A 24,929-nucleotide genomic window follows, 5' to 3' on the forward strand; every position below is an offset into this window, starting at 1 on the left:
TCATGGCTTTTTCATGGCAAGGTTTATTCAGAGGGCATTTGCCACAGCCTTCCCTGCTCCCAGAGTCCTATTGAGACAGGATTACACTGCACTGGCTCCCAGATCCCTGCCCTGGGCATGAAATGTACAAACTGAACCACCTCACTCCACTGCCCTGATCTTGAAAAATACACTCGGATTTATTTATTAAAAATGCTTTTAGCCATTCAAGGGACAAACCTGAGGAGTCTCCTCTGGCAAATAGTTTCCTTCGGCCCCTTCTCCTCTCTTCTGTTCAAGTGGGGAGGGGGCTACAAAGAAGCCAGAGAGCCCAACCCAAAAGGGCTCCTCTGTTCCTACTCCTCCGACTGAAGGGCAGCCCCCCAGAAAGGAGACACACAAGTGGACTCAGAGCAGAGGACGGGGCGTCCTTCCTCCTTTGTGCCAATGAGGCTCTGACCCACTGGGTCAGACTGGCTCCACACCAGCCTCCACTGGCCCAACAGCCTCTTGCTCTGCTGACATGCCAGTCCAAAAAGAGCCCCTCTTTGCTCCAGGCCCTTCTAAAGGTGGCCTCTCTTGGCTTCTCCTGCAGCTCTCAAAGGACTTTGGGTGCCGATGCGGCACAGGGATAGTTTTCCGTGGAAAGTGCCCAGCCGGCCTTTTTCTTTGCTGCTCCCGCAAGTCTTGCCCAGTCCAGCAGTCCAAGCAGCCGGAGGAGGAAGAGGGGCTTTTGCCAGTTTCTGGGCTCAGTGCCCCGAGTCTGTGCCCCTCCTCCAGAGGAGCCACTCAGCTCTCAAACCATTTGCCCCTCTTGGCTGGCAAGGCATTCGGCCCGCCGCCCAGGATCTTGCGCTTGTACTGCTCCACCAGCTGCTCAAAGCGGGCCTCGGACTGGTTGCGTCCTGCCTGCCGCTTCTTCTTGGGCACCTGCAGAGGAAATGGCCATGTCAGCCCCTGCGCCAGAACAGAGAGGGCAAGGGCACAGACCAGGGCTGTGGCCGGAGGAGAACCGCCTGGCTTCTAGGGTCTTTTTCGGGCTCCTCCAGCCAACTCACCTGCTTGGGCTCATGCAGGAGCTTCTCCTGCCTCTGAGGTCTGCTGGGGGCTGCTGACTTCTTTGCAGGGGGCAGCTTCACCTTGCCCTTGTCACGCCTCCTGCCAGGAGAGATGCCACCATGAGCCACAAAGGTTGCAATGCCAATGTTCTGCTCTGTCCTGGCACTAGCTTCCAAGACAAACCCTCCTGCTACAGAAGCCAAAGAGGCATGGTCCCGGATGGGCTGCTCCCATCCATAAGAACCCACCAGCCCACTATGGCCTTTCTATCCACCTCAGCAGGCAGATGGTTTCAAATTCCCCCTTTTCTTACTCGGGGAAAACACCACACTCTCCATGGGCTGGACACAGTACAGAATGCAGATGCTACACCCCTCTGACTATAGACTTTGTATTGCAAAGGAAAGTAGTAAGGTGTGTGTGTGTGAACTGTCACAGGCGAGGGCAGAAGAAAAGCTGTCTGGGGGCAGGGGAGCGTTCTTAATTGTTGTTGTTCCTTGCCTCGATCCATGGTGAGGGGCGGGTAAGAAATAAATAGTATTTCTCTGAAGATGCCAGCCACAGATGCTGGCGAAACGTCAGGAATAAATTCTTCTAGAACATGGCCACAGAGCCTGAAAAATCCACAAGCAACTATGGATGCTGGCCATGAGAGCCTTTGACTTCACAAATAGTATTAGTATTGGAGAAAGGAAGGCTATGCTCATCCCTGCAGCAAGGCAAGAACAGAACCAGGGAACAGTTGGCAGGAAGAAACCATTGCAGATCTCAAGATCAGGACCAATGCACTCAGGAAATTAAATTAACCACTTTCTTATATGAAGCCCAATACATACTGACCAATACAGACAGGCATTTATCCCAAAATAAATTCCTCAACCCACAAGGAGCAACATTTTAAAGTAAGGCTTTTTCAGAATTTGGCAGGGGGGCTTGGTTCTCCCCAGATTGTGCCTGGGTTTCATATGACAAAAATGATTGTACTATTGCATTTTGAATTTGCGGTGGCTATCCCAGGATTTCTCTCTCTCTCTTGTATCTGTCAGAGAATTGTTGCTGTTGTGTGCCTTCAAGTCCTTTCCAATTTTTAGCTGCTCTAAGATGAATCTATCAGAGGGTTTTCTTGGCAAGGTTTGTTCAGAGGGGGTTTGCCATTGCCTTCCTCTGAGGCCGAGAGTGTGTGACTCCTTGCCCAAGGGCACCCAGTGGCTTTCCATGGCTAAGTGGGGATTTGAACCCTGGCCTTCAGGGTCATAGGCCAATGCTCAAAACACTGTACCATGCTGGCAGAGAGTACAACCTGAGAAAGGGAAGGAAATTATGGAGATCACTGAACAGAGGAGACAAGGAAGGGAAGCTGAACAGCATGAAATCGGTGCCTCCTGCAAAAGGAAGCAGCAGATCTTGCCCCATTATGTCCAGATTTGCTGCTTTTATTTTTTAATCTTGTTGCTTTGAAATTGCTACAGTTAGTATACTTAGTCCTAATATTTTAAAATTTGGTGTATATGAACTTTTAGCTTTATCTGTTTTAACTTTTGGAAGCCAACGAGTCCTAGGTGAAGGTGAAACATAGATATCACATAATGGAATTAATGTACTTTATTTTAAACGTAACCATTGTGGTATTTCTCCATGAAACTTCCCCATCTTTGTGTAGGGTGGGGAGGGTCTCCAAAGACCACCAAACCAAACCCTCTGCTGAAGCGTAAATTTGTCTAGGAAGGAGGAAGACAAACAGAAACCAAGGCAAGAGAGACAGGTGTGCGCGTGGGGGGGAGGCAGATGCTTTGTGTTTGCGCAGAATTCAAGGGGGAGGTAGAAAGAGCATTATGGCATTTCCCACATCTCTCTGCCCAAGAGACCCCCTTCCTCCATGGTAAAACTCTGGGAGAGGAGGTGCTCCTCTGAGTGCCCCTTACCTGATCTTGGGCCCACGGTGGGAAGGCAGAGCCAGAACCTTCCGCCGCTTCTTGCCGTCCGGCAGCTCCACCTGCTCCACCTCAGCCTGTGTCTGGAACCCCGACCAGGGAATGGCAGATCCTTCTGGTGGAAGGGGCTTTCCTGAAGTATTGTTGGGTTTCAGCAGAGCTGAATTCTTCTTCTCTGTTGCGCTGGGAGGGTCCCTGGGTTCCAGAGGCGCCTTGCCATCTTCTTTTTTCTTTGGGGGTCTTTTCCGTCCCTTCACCCCTGGCGTTGTGTTTTTCGGGGGGCCAGGCTCACTGGCGCTAGACATGGGCCGTCCAGCAACCTGTTTCTGCCTCAGCTTTTGCTGCCCAAGAGAGGAGAGCCACATCAGAGTGTAAATTTACAGCGCTATATAAATAAAGGTTAATAATAGTAAGAAGAAGAAGAAGAAGAAGAAGAGCAACTATCCTAAGGCCCAGCAGAGGCAGGGAACATGGAAGGGCACCCCACCCATGCACACCCCCAGCTGGACCACTGCAAAGGCCCCTGGGCCCGAGTATGCTTTAGGATCAGCAACGTAAACTCAGATGAGGTACAAGTATCTTTTGGGGTGCATCTTCTGGATCAAGAAATGTACATGAAGGGCTTGGCAATGACCAAGGGTTGCAGCACTGCACAGGCCTCCCATGGGACACAAACCCTCCAGGACTAAGCTCCGATACCTTCATTAGGTTTCCACTTTTTCCCCACCAAGGTCCATGTTTGTTGTTGTGTGCCTTCAGATTGTTTCCGACTTAAGATGACCCTAAGGCCATATGATGAAGTTTTCTTGGCATGATTTGTTCAGAGGAGGTTAGCCATAGCCTTCCCCTGAGGCTGAGAGCTTGTGACTTGCCAAAAGTCACCTAGTGAGCCTCCTTAAACAAGCCTGGATTCAAACCCTGGTCTGCAGCGTTGTAATTCAACACTCAAACCACTAGACCATTCTGGCTCAATAAGGGCCATAAGGGAGGGGCAGTTCTGTCATCTCTTAAAGCTTTTCAGGCCCAGGACAAGCCTTTTTCAAACCAGTTTTGAACCAGTTTACTTCCTCACTGGGAAAAAGAGCTCTTCTGGGTCTGCCTCTGCCAAAACATGTTCTCCCTCCTCCTTTGAGGGCATGGGGGACATTTTTAGTAAAAAAAACACCTTTCCCACCACTGGCCTCATGTCACCAGAGAAGGTGGATCAGGAGGCAATGTGGGGAAATGCGCAACTTTTCCCTGGCTGGAGGGAGGTTCCTGGCAGCAGACATGGTGGCGGGTAGAAGATTCAGCCTCATCTCTGTGGAGACAAGGGCTGGCACTTTGCTTTTTAAAATATTGGAACATTTCAGGCAACGCTTTCTACACCTGCCTGAATCCAGAGAGTCTGAGCAATGGGCGAACTTAGCTCTGTCAATGGGTCAAGAGCTGCTCTTTCCTCACAGCTTTGGCAAACAACACCCCAAAAAATACCTCACTTTCCCCAAGGCCCCTGTGGAGTGCTCACTAGAAACAGCCAGATCCCTCACTCATGGTGTAGCTGAGAGAAGACTGCCCAAAAAACCCCAGGAGTCTCCCAGTAGAGCTGCAAAGGAATGAGCCTTCCTACCCACACACCAACCCAGTCCAGACTGACTTGCCCACTGATGACCAGTCCCTGAGCAATGCAAGCAAGCACCAAGGAGGGAGAGCTACCATCCCAATACCCTCCTCTTCTTACCAGGCTGCGTTGCGCTCGCTGCTCCTTCAGCTTCAGCTTCCGACGATCCTCCAGAGAGAACTCCACAATGGGTCGCTGGGGTGCAAACAGGAAAGCACAGTGTCACCAAGTAGAATCATAAGTAGAAAGAGATCACAAGGCCATCCAGTCCACCCCATGCCATGCAGGAACTCTCAATCAAAGGTGCCCAGCTCTATCTCAGGGCAACAGACCAGGGAGCAGTGTGTGTTCGAGGGCCCCAGCCAGATCCCCTTGACATCCACAGCTGGCCTCTGCCACCAAGAGCATCCCTCTTACATCAGCACAGTGGAAAAACGAAATCCATTTCTCCACTCTGGGGGAGAGGAAACAGTGTCTGCCCCAGAGATGTGGGATGCCCAGCATTTCCCCCAGGAAGCTGGTGCCCAACAGAACTGCTAGGAAAGGGCTGAGGTGAGGGCAACCTATTTCACATAATGACAGAGCTGAAAAATAATGCAAAGGCCACAACCTCAAAATGCTCAGGCAAAAATCCCATTAAAGCACTCCTAAGAGATGACCCATCCAAGCTCCATTTAATGAACCCCAAAGGAGGAGACTCATTCCACTGTCAAACTGTTCTTAAGAGTCAGGGTGCTGTCCCTTATATTTTGCTGGAATCTCCTTTCTTGTGATTTGAATCCACTGGAGTTCAGGTCCCAACCTCTGGGGCAGCAGAAAAGAAAATTGCTCCATCTACTACATAGTGTTCCTTGGATATCTGAAGATGGCTGTCTCTATTCCCTCTCAATCCCTGGCACTGTGCTCTACCTGGTCCTCCCTCCAGAAGGTTCCTTTCTCAGACTTGAGTATCACTGGAGAAGCTTCCTATTAAAACCAGAGCCTACTGGATGAGAAGCTAGCTCTCTACTCCTCTTGAGGAGCAAGGAGGGCCGTCCTCCTCCCTGAGACAATGAGATGAATAGCAGCAGCAGAAGGGCCCAACCTCCCACTGCGCTGGCCTTGGTCCCACACATCTGAAATGCTGCTGGACCCACCTTCTGGTCCCCAAAGATCTCAGGGTTGTTGTTCATGTGGCGCAGGGCAGTCAGCGCATGCTCGTGCTCCTGGAACTCCACGAAGGCGTAGCCCAGAGACTGTCCCTGGCCCTTCCGGTCCCGCATCACCCGGCACTGCAGAGGGAGGGAGGGAAAGAGGGTCACATCAGGAGCTCACAAGTGGGCCTGCCTGCTGAAGGCAATGCCAGAAGGTTGGGGCTTCAAGAACTACTTCTAGGACAGAGTGGGGTGCATGTTGCCCATGGGATAAATGGCAATCTTCCCCTCCACCCCGGTGTTCATTTTGCTACAGCCAGAACAAAAATTGAGCATGCCCATCCCAGCTGTTATTTCAAAGTGGGACAGGGGAGGTGGAAGGTTCATTTCCCCCCAACACACTGAACTGACTGAGACCCCCCCCCCCCCAGCAGAAGAACACGAGGTCCCCAGAGCCACTAAGGGGTCGCCCCATCTCTCCTCAATCCTCCAGCTGCCATCAGGTCAAATGTCAACTCAGCCATGAAGGCCAGGGATCCATAGTGTGTCACTGTCTTAAGGAAGAGGAGCTGCAGCCATGCTGCAAGAATGAAAGCTGTGTTTCTTATTCCATCCTACCCTCCAGAGCTGCATATATATTAGCTCTGCTTGTCCAACTCTGCACAAATACCAGATTCCCCAAAGGGAATCAGTAGCACCAGGAAACCCACAGGAGAGATTCCAGCCAGGGGCACTGCTCCCATCATGGCCCCTGCAGGACCACTGAAAGAGAGATATCTGTGAATCACAACCAACTCTGTGAAAAGAGCGGCATCTCTAGGCTTTGAGGCTGCCTGCCACAGGGAGGAAATTGCTCCTGTGTGGAAACGGCAGAAGGTGAGCAACACCTTCAGTGCCCAGGCAGGGTGTATGTGTGTGTTGCAGGACAGGACACACTAGGGTTCTGTTCAATCTTTTCAGGCCAACCTTCCCTGGGCATTCCCACCCCAATTTCACTTTCTCATTTTTGCCAACCAGCCCAAACTATCCACCTCTTTAGTTTTTTGTGAGTTTTTTGGTCTATGTGGCCATGTTCGATAAGAGTTTATTCCTGACGTTTCGCCAGCATCTCTGAAGATGCCAGCCACAGATGCTGGCGAAACATCAGGAATAAACTCTTATAGAACATGGCCATATAGGCCAGAAAAACCCACAAAAAATGATGGATGCCAGCCATGAAAGCCTTCAACTTCATATCCACCTCTTTGTTTCTGGAAGACAGAAGCAGAACAGAAGTGATCCCAGGACAAGAGATGAAAAGAAAAAGTGATCCATATTTTGGCCAGGGCTGGAGGTTAAGGATGCCTCACAGGGGAAAGCAACAATGTCCAGAGAATCCCGTCCCTCCCCTTGAGAGTGGGCTTCCTTCCTTGGCCTTAAGACTGGGACCTGCTAACTTTAGTTTGCCACTCTTGCTGCAGCCACTTTGTGCAGCTTTCAAACTTTCATGGAGGAAGTGGCAGAGATGGAAAACCACAGGCCTGGCACCAAACTCAAAGAGAACAGCCCTCCTCCCTTCCTCCTGCACCCAGGGACAGCCCAGGGCCAAGTCAAAATTCACCTCCTTGATCCGTATTCCACGGGCGCTGCCCATCGCTTGTAGCATCAATTTCCTGAGGCGGGCATCATCGACGCTCTTGGGCAGGTTGTGGACACAGAGCCTCGTCCGGGACACAAAAATGTTCTGGTCCTTCAGCTTCTGTCGCTTCAGGTCCTCAAACTAAAAGAGGGAGATAGGTATGTGGGTGAGTTTTTCCAGGGCATAGAGATGGCAGAGATGCCTGGTATCCATGTCTGTTAACCCCTGAGAGACTTGGCCCACAGAAGACTAGGCCTTTAAACGCCACTTGCACCTGGCACATGGACAGTACTTCTCACACACTCAGCCTTAGCTCTTCCTTTCAAGGTTTTACTTAAAACTACAGCCAAGCAAGGACTAAAACCAATCACAGCTTAACATGGGAGCAGGACTAATTTTGTCTCTGTGGATGGAATGGAAGGGGCTGTAGCATCATGGGTATGAGAAGATGTCCCCAAGGGTCATCTAATCCAAACCCCTGCCAGCACAAGAGGAAGTCCACAAAATGACAGTTGCCATCCTCACTGATAGAAAAGAGTGGCTACAGAGCCTCACTCATGCTTTCACAGCACCCCAGCAAGAGATTCCCATGGTTGGCAAAGGAAAGCTCATTCTCCTTTGCCCTCCAGCTATCTACCCTGGCACAGCTTTGGGAAAGGGACTGGCGTCCTTCCTTTGTCTCAAGTGCCAGTCAAATGAGGAAGGGACCAAGCAGGGGTTGAATTCACACTACACAGACCACCCTGACCAATTGAATAACCCCTTCATCCAGACACCCCTCAGGCCATGGAAGGTCTTTCCTCTAGGAATTCACAGGTCTCCCCAGTCCTTGTACCCCCACCAACCAACTGTGGAGATGCGGCATGGCTAACTAGGTTGAGAGGGCCTGGCTCTCCATCTGCCACTGGCCAGATTTCAAGGACCCAGAGCCAGAAAAGCAGACACAAACGAGGAAAAAGAGGCTACATCACTTGCTGGACTTGACCTCTTTTGTGTTGAAGAAAAGGAATGGCAATTCCTTAGAGGTGACACTGGGCCAACTTTTCCAAACCTCTTCATCAGAATCCAGTGCTGGATGCAACACAAGGCAAGTGGCAATACGCTCATATGCTGTTCCCAAACGCTGAGCACAAAATACCACATGGTGCACGACAACATGCAAGTAGAGGTCTCCCCACCTCTGCCACCTGCTAATATGAAGGACCCCATGGGGGGATTGAGACAGATGGAGAGGGATGCAGGAGAGATTAAAGCAAGCACCTCTACACAGATAAGATATGGAATCCATCTCACAGAGGGGATTCCATATCTTATTTGTGTGGAAGTGCTTACTGATGGGGTTTTCAAAAGAGGATTAATGGCGGCTGCATGGTCAACACACCTGCGTGCTTCCTACAGGACCAGAGGCCACATAATCTCCAACACCACCTGCTGCTGAGGACACAAGAGGGAGGACAGAGCCACTCTCCTGCTCTGCTGGGGACTGGCATTCCCAATGGGGCATTCGGCCAGCCATTCAGAGTAGAGAAGAGGGACTTGGGAGACCCTTCTGGGTCTAATCCAGGGAGACAGGCAAAACACACACTTGGACAGAAGAGCTCCCTTTGCTGGCTTACAGCCCTGAGGCTCAGACTAGCCCCAAATACACCCAGATGTCTCCTGACTCACCCGTGCCCGCTTGGCCAAGTCGGCAGCACTTATGCCCTCCGCAGCCTTTGTGCCAGCACGGATTACTGCAAAGAGAAAAGTAGAGCATTAAATGGTGCCTGAATAGGCAAGAAGAGTTTTGGGATTCTCAAAGCTGGAAGTACATTTTACAGCAGGCAGGTGAGGCCTCAGGTGGCTTTGAGGGGCTCCATCCCCTTCACCCCTGCTCTACAGGAAGCTCACTTGCCACCTTCTGGACCCACGAAACTGCCCACCCTTTGCTGCTTTAAACAGAGGAGACAATATATGGTCCCAAATTTGCTGAAGCAGAAAGGCAAAGTAAACCAATATAACTAAAGCTGGGCTAATAAACATGTCAAAGGCCTGGGCATAAAAAATGGGGTTTTTTTAATTATTTAGCTGGAGAGATGTGAGAGTTGGTGCCAGGTGAGTCTTCCAGGGGCTGCCAGAGACAGATAAATGAGCCAAAACTAAGCAGGCCCTGCTTGCCACCTCCGTTTGCCTCTTTTCATTCTTGTTTGCCAGCTTATCAGAGAATTCTAGAATTGAATAGCAGAGCACATGCCAGTAAAGAAATAAGAACAGGGCTGTGTTCTGAGTGCCGCCAAAGGCATGGGCCAACCCTTGGTTTCCCTCTCCACGGGGAAATTGGAGGCACTAATTTCAAAGGGGAGAGGCTTCTCCTTAGCTGAACCCTTTGACAGGAGAATATGCAAAACCATGCAAAACAGAGACAGGCAGAGAGAACAAGCAAGCAGTGCTGAAGAATCCATAGGCCAGTATGGCCTTTGGCACAAGAGGGCCTCCCAGTGTGACACGTCCCTGGTTGTGAGAACCTCACATTGAGCCACTGGGGAAAACCCCACAAGTTGCTCTCACGGATGCTCCAGGCAGGAAGGCAACAAGCATTCTTTAAATACCTGAAGGGATGTCATGTTGGAGATGGAGCCAGTTTGTTTTCTGCTGCTCCCAAAAAGAGAACATGAATCAATGGATTCAAATAATAAGAAAATAGGTTTAGGAGGAACTTCTTGATGCTCAGAGCTGTTTGAGAATGGAATGAATTAAGTCCAAAGAGGACATCAGAAATTGGATGAGCATCTCTCAGAAGTGCTTTCCCTGTGTCTTCCTGCATGGCAGAGGGTTGGAATGGATGGCTGTTGGCGTACCTTCCAACCCTAGGATGACTCTATGCAGAGCTAGTTATATCCAGAGAACCAAGCAGAGCCCAAGGCACACTGAGAGAATGAGTTCTCCCTTCCAAAACTGTTGACCCTTCCACTACTGCTCACAGCATTAATCCTGAGCATTGTGTTTCCCTTCCCATGCTAGACACACAGGCAACAAGGTGCAATGGGGAGGCCAAGGCAACAGGACAGCTGTCTCTGCAAGCCTGGGGTCAAGACAAGTTGTCCATGACTTCCACAGACAGTCAGAGGACAGGCAGCTCTGCCCTTGGTCCATCCCCACCTTCATTCCTGCCCCACGGCCCCATTCCTACCACATTCTCGGAGGCCCTGTTCCAGCCCCTGACCAGTTCCCTCCTGCATGATCCACTCACAGCCTTCCCGTGCCAGGTACAGGTTCCGGGTGCCAGTGAGTTTCTTCGTCTTCTTGCTCCGCAGCTGCTGGGCTTCCTCACGGCTGACTGCAAGGTCGACCCGAAGCCGGCGGTTCTCCAAGTACAGCCCACCACCCTGCCAGGGTGGAGAAAACAAGCTGACAAAGACAGACAGATGGATGGAAATGAAGTACATCCCCCTGCCAGGTGTGTATGCACACATGTGGTGTGTCCCAATGAAGCTGAGAGTGTGTGTTCTAGGCTGAAACTGGCTGCAGTTCCTGGTGTCCTTAAGGCTTAAATTGAAAGTTGACATCCATCATTGCCAAACTGGCCTAATGGCAAATAGATGTAGCAGGTAGTCTACAACAATGGTAAATATCACAACATTGCATTAGTTGACATGCTCTACCATCACCTCATAGCAAGTGGTAGAGTCAGGCCTCTGAGCAACTAATTCTACCCAGACTCCCCCCTGACTGACACTCCATCACCGTACAGCTGGATAAAAAGCCCAATGGATGGGGACGGGGCACAATCCAGAGCAAGGCTACTGGAAAATGAATCTGCTGGTGGGTTTATACAGGACAGATGCAATCAAAAGCAACAGAAACACACAAGAAATGAGAACAGAACAATCAAGGTATTCACTAGAAGATTTACCCCTATAGTCTGCTCTTTTCTGCCTCTCTAGCCTTGAACTGCCAAGCTAAGGCCTAAACCAACTAGAAGGGTTTTAAGGTAAAGATAGTCCCTTGATGTGAATGTCTCGTTGTAACTGATTGTAGGGGCTGGTGCTCATCTCCATTTCTAAGCTGAAGAGCCAGCATTGTCCAAGGACTACTCTGGTGGTCATGGGGCCAGAATGATTTCACTGAACACTGAACACTTACCTTTCCACAGAAGTGGTACCTATCTATCTATTTGCATCGGCATGCCTTTGAACTGCTAGGTTGGCATAAGCTGGGTCTAGTGACAGGAGTTCACCCTATCACGTGACATCTGGGCCTCGAAATGCCAACCTTCTGATCTTCCAAATTGGCACCTTAACCACTAAACCACTGCTTACCAAGTACAAAATAGTCTCTTATACCTCCGGACAGTTGTTAACATTTGGCCATGATGCTGATAATGACTCTAGAACCCATCTAGCTGGTGGAAGGGGTCCGCATTCACTATAGGGAGCACCCATCCTCCTTCCAGCCCCACACTTGCCCAAAGGGTTTTCACCTCACTCTCATCTTGAGCCGTCTGGAGGCATTTCTGGGCATCTTCCTGGGTCTTGAACTGGGCAAAGGCACAACCTGGAGGGGAGGAGGAGGGAAACGTGCAGAGTTATTGAACAGAAACCACAGTGTGGCAGTGAATATATTTCAAAGAGAGAATGCAGACATTATACTCCCAGATGGAAAAGCTTGGCTGCAGGGTGGTGGCAGCGGCAGCATATGTTGGTTATCATTCTGGCACCAAGCACAACATGGATCCTATTATTTTGTGCCCAGTTGATTTAATCCACATCTGCACATATTTTAAACTGAACTGGTTTCAACTTGTCAGGTTGCTGAATACATTAATACAGTGGGCCCCTGTATCCACTGGGGTTTGGATCACCCCCCCCCATGGATACCAAAATCCATGGATGCTCAAGTCCCATTATATACAATGGAGTACAACAAAGTATTTTAATTAATCAAGTATTTCAATGATTTTATTTAAACTCAGAATAGTGCAGACAGAAAAAATGAGAGGCTATGCCATGACATCCCCATGTACCCTGGCAGAGGTTGCTTTGGCATGGGACTTGTACTGGCTGTTTGAGAATGGAACAAGGAGCTTATGGTTAGGATGGAAAATACATATACTGTATGTGACCACTTCCATCTTGGGGCCTGGCATTTCCCTGATTAAGTCTCTCTCTCTCTCTCTGTCAATAGACAGGTCTAAGGATGCTCAAGAGGGAAAGAGTTTGATTCTCACCGGAGCTGGTTTCTCATGACACCAATGCCTGGGAGCTCCAACAAGATGACACTCCAAAGTAGGCAGCTTTGGGGTACTACTACTGAGCTCCTGAGCATTTCTGGTTGCTGCCCTCCATACAGTGAGTGGAACAGTGGGATGCAAAGGGCCACTGTTAAGTCTGACTGTTTCTCCCTACAACACTGCAAGGTTGGCCCACAAACAGGTCTCTCCGTGACCTGCATGTGGTCAAATCATGAGGGATTGAATCCAGACCTCCCAAACTTACTACACTGCCCTTTAAAAAAACCTCAGGTGGCCATGTGCCAAGAGACACTTTAGCCATGGACTCCTGCTCTGGCAGAAAAGGTTGGACTAGGTGTGCCCCAGGGTCTGAAAAGTCAACATGGGTTTCAGAGAAAGAAGTCATGCCAGACAAACCTAATCTCTTTCTTTGATAAAATGACCAGTTTGGTAGATGAAGGGAATGCTGTGGATGTAGTATATCTTGATTTCAGTAAGGCCTTTGACAAGGTTTCCCATGACATTCTTGCAAACAAGCTTCTAAAATGTGGGCTAGACAAAGTAACTGTTACATGGTTGACCGGCCGAAGCCAAAGGGTGCTCAGCCATGGCTCCTTTTCATCCTGGAGAGAAGTGACCAGTGGGGTGTCCGGTGGGGCTCTGTCCTGGGCCCAGTGCTATTCAACATCTTTATCAATGACCTGGATGACAGAATTGGGAACATACTTATCAAATTTGAGATGACACCAAATTAGGGGGAATAGCTAATACTCCAGAGGACAGGATCAAGATTCAAAATGAGCTGAATAGACTAGAAAGCTGGGCCAAAGCTAACAAAATGAAATTCAACACGGAGAAATGTAAGGTATTGCACTTAGGGCGGAAAAATGAAATGCACAGATATAGGATTATGGGGGACACCTGGCTGAATGAAACTACGTGTGAAAGGGATCTAGGAGTCCAAGTAGACCATAAGTTGAACATGAGTGAACAGTGTGATGCGGCAGCTAAAAAGGCCAATGCTATTTTAGGCTGCATCAATAGAAGTATAGTGTCTAGATCAAGAGAAGAAATAGTGCCACTGTATTCTGCTCTGGTCAGGCCCCACCTAGAATATTGTGTCCAGTTCTGGGCACCACAATTCAGAAAGGACATTGAGAAACTGGAGCGTGTCCAAAGGAGGGAGACTAAAATGGTGAAGGGTCTGGAAACCATGCCCTATGAGGAACGACTTAGGGAGCTGGGGATGTTTAGCCTGGAGAAAAGAAGGTTAAGAGGTGATATGATAGCCCTGTTTAAATATTTGAAAGGATGTCACATTGAGGAGGGAGCAAGCTTGTTTTCTGCTGCTCCAGAGAACAGGACCCGGAACAATGGATGCAAGCTACAGGAAAAGAGATTCCACCTGAACATTAGGAGGAACTTCCTGAGAGTAAGGGCTGTTCGACAGTGGAACATGCTCCTTCCTCTGAGATTATAGTGGAGTCTCCTTCCTTGGAGGTCTTTAAGCAGAGGCTGGATGGCCATCTGTCAGGGATGCTTTGATTTGGATTTCTTGCATGGCAGAAGGGGGTTGGACTGGATCAGGGCCCTAGTGGTCTCTTCCAACTCTATGATTCTATGATAGGGTCCCTTCCCATTCTAGGTTCCCATGTAAGGTCATGCTGGGTCACAGTACACACACACACACACACACACACACACACACACACACACACAGGTCCCCTCCTTTCACCCAACTCTCCTGCCATCTGCTTCACCTTTGGAGTGCTCTGTGTCGTGGTGCATCACAATCCGCACATACTTGAGGTCTCCAAATTGCTGCAGCAGCTCTCCCAGTTCTTCCTCTTCTGTATCGAAGGACAGGTTCCTGGAGGAGAGGGAAGCAAAGGATACGTGAATGGGAAGGAAGGCAACTCAAACACGGCTGGACCAAGACTCCTTGCAGCCTGTGAGCACCAAAAGTGCCCCCTGGGACTGGGAGACCTTTGGGACTATAACCCATCAATTGTGGGACTCACACTTGTAGCCAGAGCAATGGGTTACATCAAGCCAGCTGGGGAGGGGAAATCAAAAGAGAAACACGGCCAAAAGATACGCTCCAGAAAAGCTGACTCTCTTTCTAAGTTTGTTCATGAAAAGCAAGAACCATGCAACATCCCAGATTCGCCTTAGGCCTTCTGGCAGGGTGTTTTTTTAAGTGGAATGCCTGATTGTAATGTTTGTGTTAAGAAAAGAAAGTTACATTAAGCCACTCTCTGAAGACACTGAGAATATTTGCTAGAATTATATAATGCCTTGCCCTTCTATATACAATAGATGCTGCCCAATGACCCTGTTTGGAGAGGGGTCTCTTTTCTTGCAAAGCTTGTAGCCGCTGGAATTGTGCTCAGAGGAGGAAGCAGGCATCACCAGCTGACAGCTGGCATCTTCCTGGTCTCAGGGAGACGAGGAAGAAACGTTGTCATTGTCAATGTGGTACAGTAGAGTCCCGGTTAACTGACACTCTGGATTATCCAACGCCCCTCGTCTCCCCTCCCCTCCCCCTTCCCTCCCTCGTTCCCTACTTACCTTCCCTGAGTCCTCTCCTGCCCTGCCTCCCTTCCCTTCCCTCAAAGGACTCTGAAGAGCTCTTTGGAGTAAAGGAGAGGTCCGGGAAGAGGAGGACTGGCCAGGGAACCCATTGAGGGAGAGGGAAGGCCTGGGAAAGAGAGATCTGGGCCCACGCCGAGGCCTCTCCCTCCCCGCTTCTCTTTCCTCTCCCCAAATGGACTCTCAGGAGTCCGTTCGAGGGGAGGAAAGGCCCAGGAAAGGAGGCCTGGGTGCTCGGCCTGGCTTGTCCTCTGTGGCCACGGAGGACAGGCCAGGGCCGGGCACCCAGGCCTCTTCGATGAGGCTGCATCCAAGGACTAAGGTAAGCAGGGAGGGAGGGAATGGAGGCGAGGGACTTTTGTCCTCAATGGCGGTGCGGGTGCGTGCGCACTGCCATTGAGGACACTGAGCCTCGGATTATCCAACATTTTCAGCTATCCAACTGTCAGTCGGCCCGTTTATGTCGGATACTCAAGACTCTCCTGTATTTGCAAATCAGCAATAGTTTACCCAGCAGGGCAGTACACTTCTGAGGCCGTGGGGTTGCATGCTCTTATGGAGCAAGAGGTTATGCTGAGGATGGCACTGCTGCTGGTAAAACACAGGCTTCTTATGAGGAGCCAGAAAATCAACCTGTACTTTACATCATGAAAAACTAATAGATTATGAAATAAAAACAGGTGTACCACAACATTCGATCATCCTGATATATGACCTACACTCAGGACGAGAGGCTGCAGTCAGGACAGAATATGGGGAAATCGAATGGTTTCCGTTTGGCAAGAGGTCAGGCAAGGCTGCATTTCATCACACTCTCGGTTAAACTTGCACACTGAAAATATCATACGTAAAGCAGACCTAGACTCTGAGAAAGGAAGCATGAAAATTGGAGGAAGGGACATCAACAATTTAAGATATGCGGATGATAGCATCTGGCAGACAGTAACAAAGACACGGAATGGCTAGTGAGGAAAGTCAATGAAGAAAGGGTAAAACTCGGGTTACTGTTGGATATTAAGAATACAAAAATAATGATCGCAGATTGTTTTAAAAACGTTAGACTATGAAGAGGCTGAGATAGTCCAAGATTTCCTTCCCCTTGTCTCAATCATTCATCACAATGGAGACTGTAGTCAAGAAATGAGTGTAAAACTAAGGCTTGGAAAGGCAGCCATGAAGGAACTAGAGATAAGTTCCTGAAGCGTAAAAACCTGTCCCTGAATATCAAAGTCAGGATCATCTGAGGTAGATGGAATTTCAGCTGCAATAGACTTGTAGAAAGATGGAGTCAGTTTGGTCAATAGAATTGTGCAGTTTGAATTGAGGCCTGGAAAATGTAAACAGAGAGTAGAGTAAAGCAGTAAAAGGCACAGGCTGACCTTAAGTGAAGGACCCTGGAGTTCTCTGGCGCCTGGTGCTGGTTGGGAGACATAACTCATGATAAGGAGGCATCTCTGATGAAGGCTAAGGGGGGCTAAAAGCCAGGAGGGTATGGAATGTGGCTTAAATGATATTTTAATGTATGCAGGTATCTTTGCCCTGACTGCAAGAAAGTTGTATGTTTTGAACTTTGAACCAGCCAACAGAATATGCTGAAGAAGCTTCTTTGTTTGAATTACTATAAAAATAGCCATTTTGTTCTGCTCGGGGCCTCCGTTTTTGGAACTTTTAATTCCACTGGGGACATTTTTCCTTTGCTGGCAATTGGAATGAACTTTGAATGCTCAGCACATTTTCTGGGTCCTCTTGTCATCCTGCTTCGTCAGACCTGTGGCTTAGAGAGAGAAAGTCTTGGTTCCTGAGATTCCTGTAACAATCCATGCCATGGTATTTCCACATATGGCTGGGAAAGCTGGAGAGTGAAGAAAGTGGATAGGAAGAGAACCAACTCATCTGAGATGAAGTGCTGGAGGAGAGTTCTCTGGATACAGTGGGCAGCTAAAAAGACCAACAAATGGGTGAGAACAGATCAGGCCTGGACTCTCCTTAGAAGCCAAGACGACTCGACTGTCCTACTTTAGACATATGATGAGAAGAAAGGACTCCCTAGAAAAGACAGTTATGCTTGAGAAGGCAGAAGGAAAAAGGGGGAGACTGCCTGACAGACAAGTGGATTGCATCCATCAAGGGAGCCACAGCTGCTGCCCTGAGCTTGCAAGACCTGAGCAGGGGGCTCTTATGGACAGAGGGTCTTCTTTCTTTCTTTTACTGGACAATCTCTTAGAGGTCTCTCATCCATAAGGTTGCTGTAAGTTGAATATGACATTACAACAAAGAAGAATAAAAAACTAGAAACGTTTTTTAAAATCTGAGAAAAAATTAAGACATTTCACTGCAGGGGAATTCAATGAGAGAAAAGAGATTCCACACATGAGCCAAACCAAGGGAATGTGCTCTGCACATGCGTCGGACCACTGCTCTGACTGGGTTGGCATTCAATTCTTGAGAGAATGGAAACTGGGCAATCTGCTTCCCAGAATACTCCAGCGTGTCCCTGGAGGATTCTGGCCCCGGGTTCTCCCCAAATTCCCCCCATACCTGCTCTTTTGCTGCAGGTTACATAGTCCACATTCACTGCCCGGCCTGCTATTGAGGTCAGACCAAGGCACCCAGCCAGGTTATCAATGCTGGGCACCTCATTCTGACCTCAGAGTGCTTCACACCTGCAGCAGCAGCTTCAGGCAGCGCAGAGGGACTGCAAGTGAAGGCAGCCACTGTTATAATAGTAATAGCAACATTTTCACTGCAAAGAGCTGGAAACCTGCTGCAAACAGTGAGTTATTTAAATGTGGGTGAAGAGGAAGAAGCCCTGAATTAGGTGAGGATGTCACGAAGACAGGCTGTACCAATTTGGGGTTTTGGCCTTTTGCTATGTAAAACAGGGTGCAGTGAGCCTGGGAAGAGGGGATCCAGTATAAACTGTCCATCTGGACAAGTCCATCACCTTTCCTTCCTGGGACTCTGCTGAGCCCTCAGCATGAACTGGAGCCTAAAACCCACCTGATGAAGACCGTCCTCCCTTCGCCGACATCTGAGGGGAGCTTTTTCTGGCCCTTCTTCTGCTTTGATGGGGCTTCATCATCTGAAACAGGAAGGAAGCGGGAGGGACAATTCACCAGAGTATGAAGGACCTTTAATCTGAAGACAATGTCTTTGTGAACAATACACCAGCGGCACTTGGTGCGGTAGCAATGTGTGTCTGCATGTGTGTTCCTATGCTTGGGATTAATAATAGGATTCACACCTCTCTCTCTCTAAGGCCCAGCAGATCCACTGCTACCAGTCAAAATGGATATTACGCAACTGGTGTGTCTTGTGTGTATCTGGGCCTTCAAGTTTAATTTATTTATTTAAGGAATCCATATCTCGCCTTTCTCCCCAGTTTTGATTCAAGTTGCCTGTCGACTTACAGAGACCCCATGAATTTCACAGGGGTTTCTCAGGCAAGGAATCCTCAGAGGTGGCTTTGCCTGTTCCTTCCTCTGAATTATAGCCTCCAGCTAAATTTCAATGGTATTCATTGAAGATCTCCCATCCAAGCCCTAGCCATGGCTGACCAAGCTTAGTTTTCAAGATCAGGCACAGAGTATCCTATGTCTAAATGCCAAAGCTAAGAAATGGGGCTTGATCAAGGCCAAAGGACTGCTGTCAAGATGAGGCTCAGATGTTAACTCATCTTTTCCTCTCACAACAGCCCAGTTTTAGGCCAGAACATGTCAACCGCTATATATTTGGGGGGGGGGGGGGGGGGGGGTTTACTAAATGAGATGGCTTGACAAAAATGGAAAAGAGGTTTGTCATGAGCAATGAACAGTGGGAACACATCACAACCTCCAAGTCTAGAGGCAATCTATCCCTGAACATCATCTGCAGGAGGGCAAACAGAAGAGATGTAGCTCTTCTGGTGGGCCTGCCAGTTTTGCCATGTGGCAAAAGGGTGCCACAAAATTAAAGTCAGTTTTGGCCAGGACAGCATGGCTCTTCTGATCTTTTGAGGCCGCAGCTTTTAAAGTGAAAAACGGCACGCCACCCCACTCCTGGACAAATGCCTGGCTCCTCAGAAAAGAGAAACCCCACCTTCTCCTTCCTCCTCAGAGCCACCATCTTCTTCCTCTTCCTCCTCATTGTCTCCTGCATCTTCCCCAGAGCTCTCATCCTCGGATTCCCTAGAGAGCTTTGCCTTGTCTTCCTCTTCCTCGCTCTCCACAGGCGGGATGTGTTTCTCAAAGTACCTGCAAGCAGAGAGTGATCAGCAGCAGACAAGTGTCTTTCTGTGTGTGAGGAGGCCAGGATAGCCCCGCTTATGACCCTTGCCAGAGGCACCTGCTTGGTTTGGCAGGGAGGTCAGGCCCACCTTTGCAGCTGGCCATTTGCCCAGAGCAGGTCATGGCCTTTTTGTGGCAGGAAGTGTGGCTTGAGCCACACTTTCATACCAACCACACAGAGGCACAAATCTTCTGCCTGTCAGAAGCAAACTTGTTTTCTGGCCAGACAGTCCGCCCACTGCATGTCCTCCTTGCTACATACCTGCCCCTCTTCACTGGTTTAGCAGACACCATACTTTCTTCTTCTTCCTCCACCTCCTCCTCCTCCTCCTCCTCCTCCTCACCACCACCTCCATCACCGGTGTCCTCCTGCGGGGCTTTGCTGAGTTTCTTCTCTGGCACCCCTGGCAACAATCACAAGTAAATACGAGATGGAGATGCCTCTGCCTGGCTTTCTTGCACTCCAGGGAAGCCCTTGCCTCCCAATTCTCCAGCTCCCCCAAATAACCTGGCCCTCTCAAAGTGACAAGGCCACCTTTCAGGCCCAAGGATGGTGCCAAATGGCCCACACAAGACAGCAACAAGGCATCTGAAGTGACAACGAAGCATTCACAAAGTCTCAGGTAACAGGGCCCACAATTACCAAACTAAAGCTGGACAGGTTTCCCATCCCTTTGGGGTTGGGTGTTGTGAATCTCACATGGGTGTTCTAGCCAGTATCTCTTTACAATGAAACATGGCAAGAGGGTCAAAGAGACCTTGGCTCAGAATGCTTTGGACGGGGTTTGATAACCCAAAATCTCTAAGAGCTTGCAACTTTGTCTGAGGCTCACCAGACATTTTCTTCAGCAGGGCTCTACCTTACTTTGGCTTTATGCTCACTTTCTGAGCCTTCCTCTTCAACCACTCAGCCAGTGGCTCTGCTGACAGGATGAGGCCTCCCTGCACCCACCACCACCCAGGCCTGCAATGGGCCCTCCTAGTCTGGGCCCCACACTGTCTCTTGAAGAATGCCAAGTGGAAAGGGACTCCTCTCCCAAGAAGACTCACCAGCAGGAGAGGCCACAGCCTGCATCGCTTGGTACTTCTCCCGGGCCACAGCCCAGTCCACAGCCACTGGGCGCTCTGGAAAACAATGGGAAGCTCTGAGACCGGACATGGCCCCCTGATATGTAAGCCATGGGTGTTTGTGTGTGGAGAAACCGGGGCCAGGAGACACACAGAATGTCTGAGCATATGAAATCCTACTGGGCCACCCAGCCTAGCTTAGGACAGGTTCAAAGCCCTCAGGTTTATTTATCATTGCGATTTTAATAATGTTGAATGTTTTTAGCCAATATTTGTGGAATTAATGGGTATTGATGTGTATTTTTAATATGTCATTTGTTTTGTATTGTATTTACCTTTATACTGTACACCGCTTAGATCCTGGGAAAAGCGGTTTATAAATAAACATTATTATTATTATTATTATTATTATTATTATTATTATTATTATTATTATGTTCATGACTATATTATTTTATATACAACACACACACCTCCCCCACCATATTTCAGGGTGGAAATCTAATTTTACAATAAAAACAGTTTAAACAATTTGAAAAACATACAGAACCATGTCCCAGTTTGTAAACACTTTGCAGCCATCTCCCCGCAGAGATCTGGATGAAACCACAATGCTCCAAAGGCTTTAACGACTACATTTCAGCACATGGCAATGATGCCAACATCAGAGCCAATGGGGCCCCCACAATTAGGGTGCCACAGCAGAGAAGATGCCCTTCCTACATCCCCCCAAAATGTACTGCCCCCTCCCACAGACCTCAACTCTCAGGCAAGCATAGACAAAGAAGAGGGGGCTCCTTCTAATACTAAAGACTTTAAAGCTCACTTGGGCAGCTTTAGAAACTGAGAGCTTCAAAAAACAAATACACCCCCAAAACAGGAATTTCATGATGCTAGAAACAAGTCTCAAGTATGTAGATGTCCCTTAGTAGTCCAGCAAACCTTTGCCTGAAGCAAAATGCCTAAGCCAGGGCCTGTCAAGGTGCTGCACCTTCACCTCCAAGCATCACCAACATGAAGAAAGAGGTTTCAAACCAAAATCAGCAAGGCCAGAGGATCACCAAGGGCCAACTATTCAGCCCCCCATTCCAATAATAATAATAATAATAATAATAATAATAATAACAACAACAACAACAACAACCTCCAAACTCACCTTTGATCTCCTTCATGTTCATTCCCTTCAGAGCCTTCCCTGCTTCCAGGATATTTTTGAACTGGACAAAGGCAAAGCCTCGCATCTTTCCATCTGAAAGAAAAGACCACCCTCAGAAAATCAAAAGTTACCAATGCTAGTGTTGCACAACCAGGAGAAGAAAATCAGAATCCATCTGAAGCCCAGTGTCTTTCAAAAGGATTGCTTATGAATGCATTGGAACACCAGCTTCTCATCCCCTGCCATGTCTGGCCTGCCTGCCAGTTTGTAGAGCAAGACAAGACAAGAGAGACAACCGACTTGGGCCTGAGCAGGAGCCCTCTATTTGCCTCCAACAGTCCATCATGTCAACAAGAGCAGGTCTCTTCTCTCCAGTTTTCAGAATTTAAAGTTCCAACAGGAAATATAGGGATCTGTGAACAGCCACCCAGCAATTCCTCAGCCAGCATGAGGCTCAAAATGTCTTGGGATTCCAGGTTTATTCTCCAGGGGCATCACATAAAAAGAGGGACATTGCATTGGATCAAAGGCCTATCCAGTCCAGCTTTCTGTGCCCACACTGGCCAACCGGCTGTTCTCATGTAGGGGTGGGCAAAGTGCAGACTGAAGGTCCCCCAGGGTTGAAAAAAAGTTTTCTTCCCCCCAAAAGTTTTAGCTCCCAAATACATTCTGTTGTTAAAAAAAAAAGCCACATTTTGCGACACTCTTAGACCAGTTTATGTCCATTAGAGGTCTTTTCTACAGAAGACGTGAACAAGACGTGGCTACTGTTTGCTTCCTGTTGTTTAAAAAAGCCTTCTGCTGGGCCTAAATGACCAAGGAAGGACCAAAACCATGGTGAGAATACCCTCCATGTATGTCCCCTACAGGTCATTTGGGGGCAGGTGCAGCAAGGGTAGGGTCCAGCCCCCTAGCCTTCCACAGCTGCCCACTCCTGCCCCAATGAAAGACCAGGCCCAGCAGGACAGGAACGCAACCTCACCCTCCATCTTGCACTTCCCAGCAACTGACATCCAGATGCATACTCCTTCTGATATAGGAGGGGACACATAGCCATTTTGACTCCTCACACTGATGGTCTTGTCATTGCCCCAAACCCTGCTCTAGCCAGCCATACCTGGTTTTCTGGGTAGGGTTACATCCAGTACAGTGCTGAATGGAGCAAAGATGCTCTTCAGGTCCTCTTCTGTGCACTAAGGACAGCAGAAAGAACACCAATGGTAGAAGGTATGTCAACAGAATGAAACCAGCAAGTACCGCCCAGAGATCGAAGTCTTTTGAAGAACCCTGAACAGAGCTGGCTGGAGTTCTGTTCTGTGAGCTCACGGTTCTCTCCAACGGGGAATCTCAAAGCCCATCCTAGGTGTTCAATTTGACCCCTGAACTTTAATCTCCATTATAACCAACAAATAAACAACATGGCAACACACAAAGTGAAAAGCAAAAGGAATCTTGAAGACAGATACTTTAATTCTGTCAGCCCACTGAAATGGCCCCATTCCATCATGCGCGCGCGCACACACAGACAAGACAGAGAGGGGGCTCCATGGTGTGGATAGCTTAGAAACAGAACACTCTTACCTTGAAACTCAGATTGCGAATGATCAGCCTGGCCTTCTTTGAGGGTCCTTTTTTCTTTGGTGGCTTCTGGGCTTCCTGAGGACCTTCAGAAGAATCTGAAACCAAAGATCCACAAGAGCAAATCAGAAGGGGCAAAGAGGAGGCAACAACATACAAATAATACAACCAAAGCAGCATCACCAGGCCTGATACATATCTGGAACAAATGTCAATTTGGGGCAGGCCTGGATGCTTTGTGCTTTGCCAACACAGACAGGCAAAACTGATAAACGCATAAACAAAGCTAAGGTCAAGAATGACTGGCCGTCATAACCAGGACAAAGGGCTGTGAACTCTAGTCTTTTGCTTATGCAAAAGAGGCCATCTAGCTCCACCAGCAGGGCATGAGTGCCACTGTACCTTCCATCTTTATCATAGTACCTCAGGCATTTTATCCCACATAAGTACTTTGAAAGCCCACCCAGAAGGAAATCACACTACATCACTGGGTAGTTTGCTCCACAACCAGAGTCTTCTGACAGTAGGGAGTTGACTGTTTATGTGCTCACTGTGCCTCCAATTTAACTCCTAACAGTTCAAAAACACTGCTTCTTCAGCTTGTCTCAGTAAATGAGGTGAACAATTGCCATCTCACTCTTTATGAGATGCCAATAAATGTAAATGTCAACAAATCTTCAGGAAATCTGAATTCATCTTCTAGGCAAAGGACATCCAGAGGAAATAACAAAACACGGCATGAAAGTTATCTTTCTGGGCACTTACCTGCTTTCTTCTTCTTCCCTTTCTGCCTTGGCTTTGGATTGGCAAGAGTCACGCTGATCTTGCGGTTCTCAAAAGTGGTGATCTCCTGGATGGCTCTCTGAGCATCCTCCGACAAGGAGAAAGTGACAAACCCAAACCCACGACAAGTCTCGCTGCCTATCAGAGAGATTTCAAGCAACAAGCAAAGATTAGCAACTCACCCAAATTATGATTATTTTAAATTACTATTATATATCATCAGAAGCAAGATGAGAAAAGCCAGCCCTTTCCACCCAACCTGCAGCTGAAGAATAAACAACCTTTTTGTCGCCTATTTTAGGCAGGGTAACCAGAATTGTCCAAAACACCTTAAGTGTTCACACAGAGAACATTTGGAGGAGATTCCTTCACAGCATGATAGCATCTGCTTATACCTGGCTACCTGACCTTAACAGGAAAAAGTGAACCTGAACTTCCCTAAAGTTGATTATGATTATCTGTGGTAAAGCTAAAAATCTCAAAAGATCCTCTTCTGCTCTGTTACTGGGTTGGTTCAACAGCAGCAAAGGAATGGATCTTTCCTCTATTTTGGGACAGGCCAGCAGATAAAGCAGGACTTCTCTGAACCACGTCAGTGGTGCCAAGCGTGGAATTTCGAGGGGACAGTTCACATTCAGAGTGCCAGGATGTGATTTCGTCTATACAGAGACAACTCTTGCTAGGAAATCCTACAGGCGGGATGTCAATGGAAGAATCCTTGTTGCCTATGGCGCTCTGGTGTTTTATGGACAAAATACAGGATACATTTAGATGGCTGGATGGCCATCTGTCAGGGATGCTTTGATTGTAACTTCCTGCATGGCGGGGTTGGCCTGGATGGCCCTCGTGGTCTCTTTTAACTCTATGATTCTATGATTCACTGGGATGTGATCCCAGAATAATAATAATAATAATAATAATAATAATAATAATAATAATAATAATAATAATAATAATA

At 48.4% G+C, this 24,929-nt stretch overlaps 1 protein-coding gene across 1 annotated transcript in view; it reads right to left on the reverse strand.

Moving 5' to 3' along the window:
* Positions 1-24,929, reverse strand: part of RBM28 (RNA binding motif protein 28) — a 27,295-nt gene continuing 2,366 nt past the window's right edge. Inside the window, exons 2-19 of the mRNA XM_042469953.1 lie at positions 23,954-24,109; positions 23,192-23,286; positions 22,728-22,803; positions 21,611-21,703; positions 20,437-20,511; positions 19,649-19,790; positions 19,199-19,353; positions 18,122-18,203; positions 14,290-14,399; positions 11,780-11,853; positions 10,550-10,685; positions 8,989-9,053; positions 7,303-7,461; positions 5,706-5,840; positions 4,690-4,764; positions 2,961-3,310; positions 1,038-1,137; positions 1-909 (exon numbers count right to left, since the gene is read on the reverse strand). Of these exons, the coding sequence (XP_042325887.1) occupies positions 769-909; positions 1,038-1,137; positions 2,961-3,310; positions 4,690-4,764; positions 5,706-5,840; positions 7,303-7,461; positions 8,989-9,053; positions 10,550-10,685; positions 11,780-11,853; positions 14,290-14,399; positions 18,122-18,203; positions 19,199-19,353; positions 19,649-19,790; positions 20,437-20,511; positions 21,611-21,703; positions 22,728-22,803; positions 23,192-23,286; positions 23,954-24,109 (2,219 nt within the window). The 3' untranslated portion in view covers positions 1-768. The remainder of the gene's footprint in view (positions 910-1,037; positions 1,138-2,960; positions 3,311-4,689; positions 4,765-5,705; positions 5,841-7,302; positions 7,462-8,988; positions 9,054-10,549; positions 10,686-11,779; positions 11,854-14,289; positions 14,400-18,121; positions 18,204-19,198; positions 19,354-19,648; positions 19,791-20,436; positions 20,512-21,610; positions 21,704-22,727; positions 22,804-23,191; positions 23,287-23,953; positions 24,110-24,929) is intronic.

This window comes from Sceloporus undulatus, chromosome 5 (genome assembly GCF_019175285.1).
Source record: "Sceloporus undulatus isolate JIND9_A2432 ecotype Alabama chromosome 5, SceUnd_v1.1, whole genome shotgun sequence".
Taxonomy (NCBI): Eukaryota; Metazoa; Chordata; class Lepidosauria; order Squamata; family Phrynosomatidae; genus Sceloporus; species Sceloporus undulatus.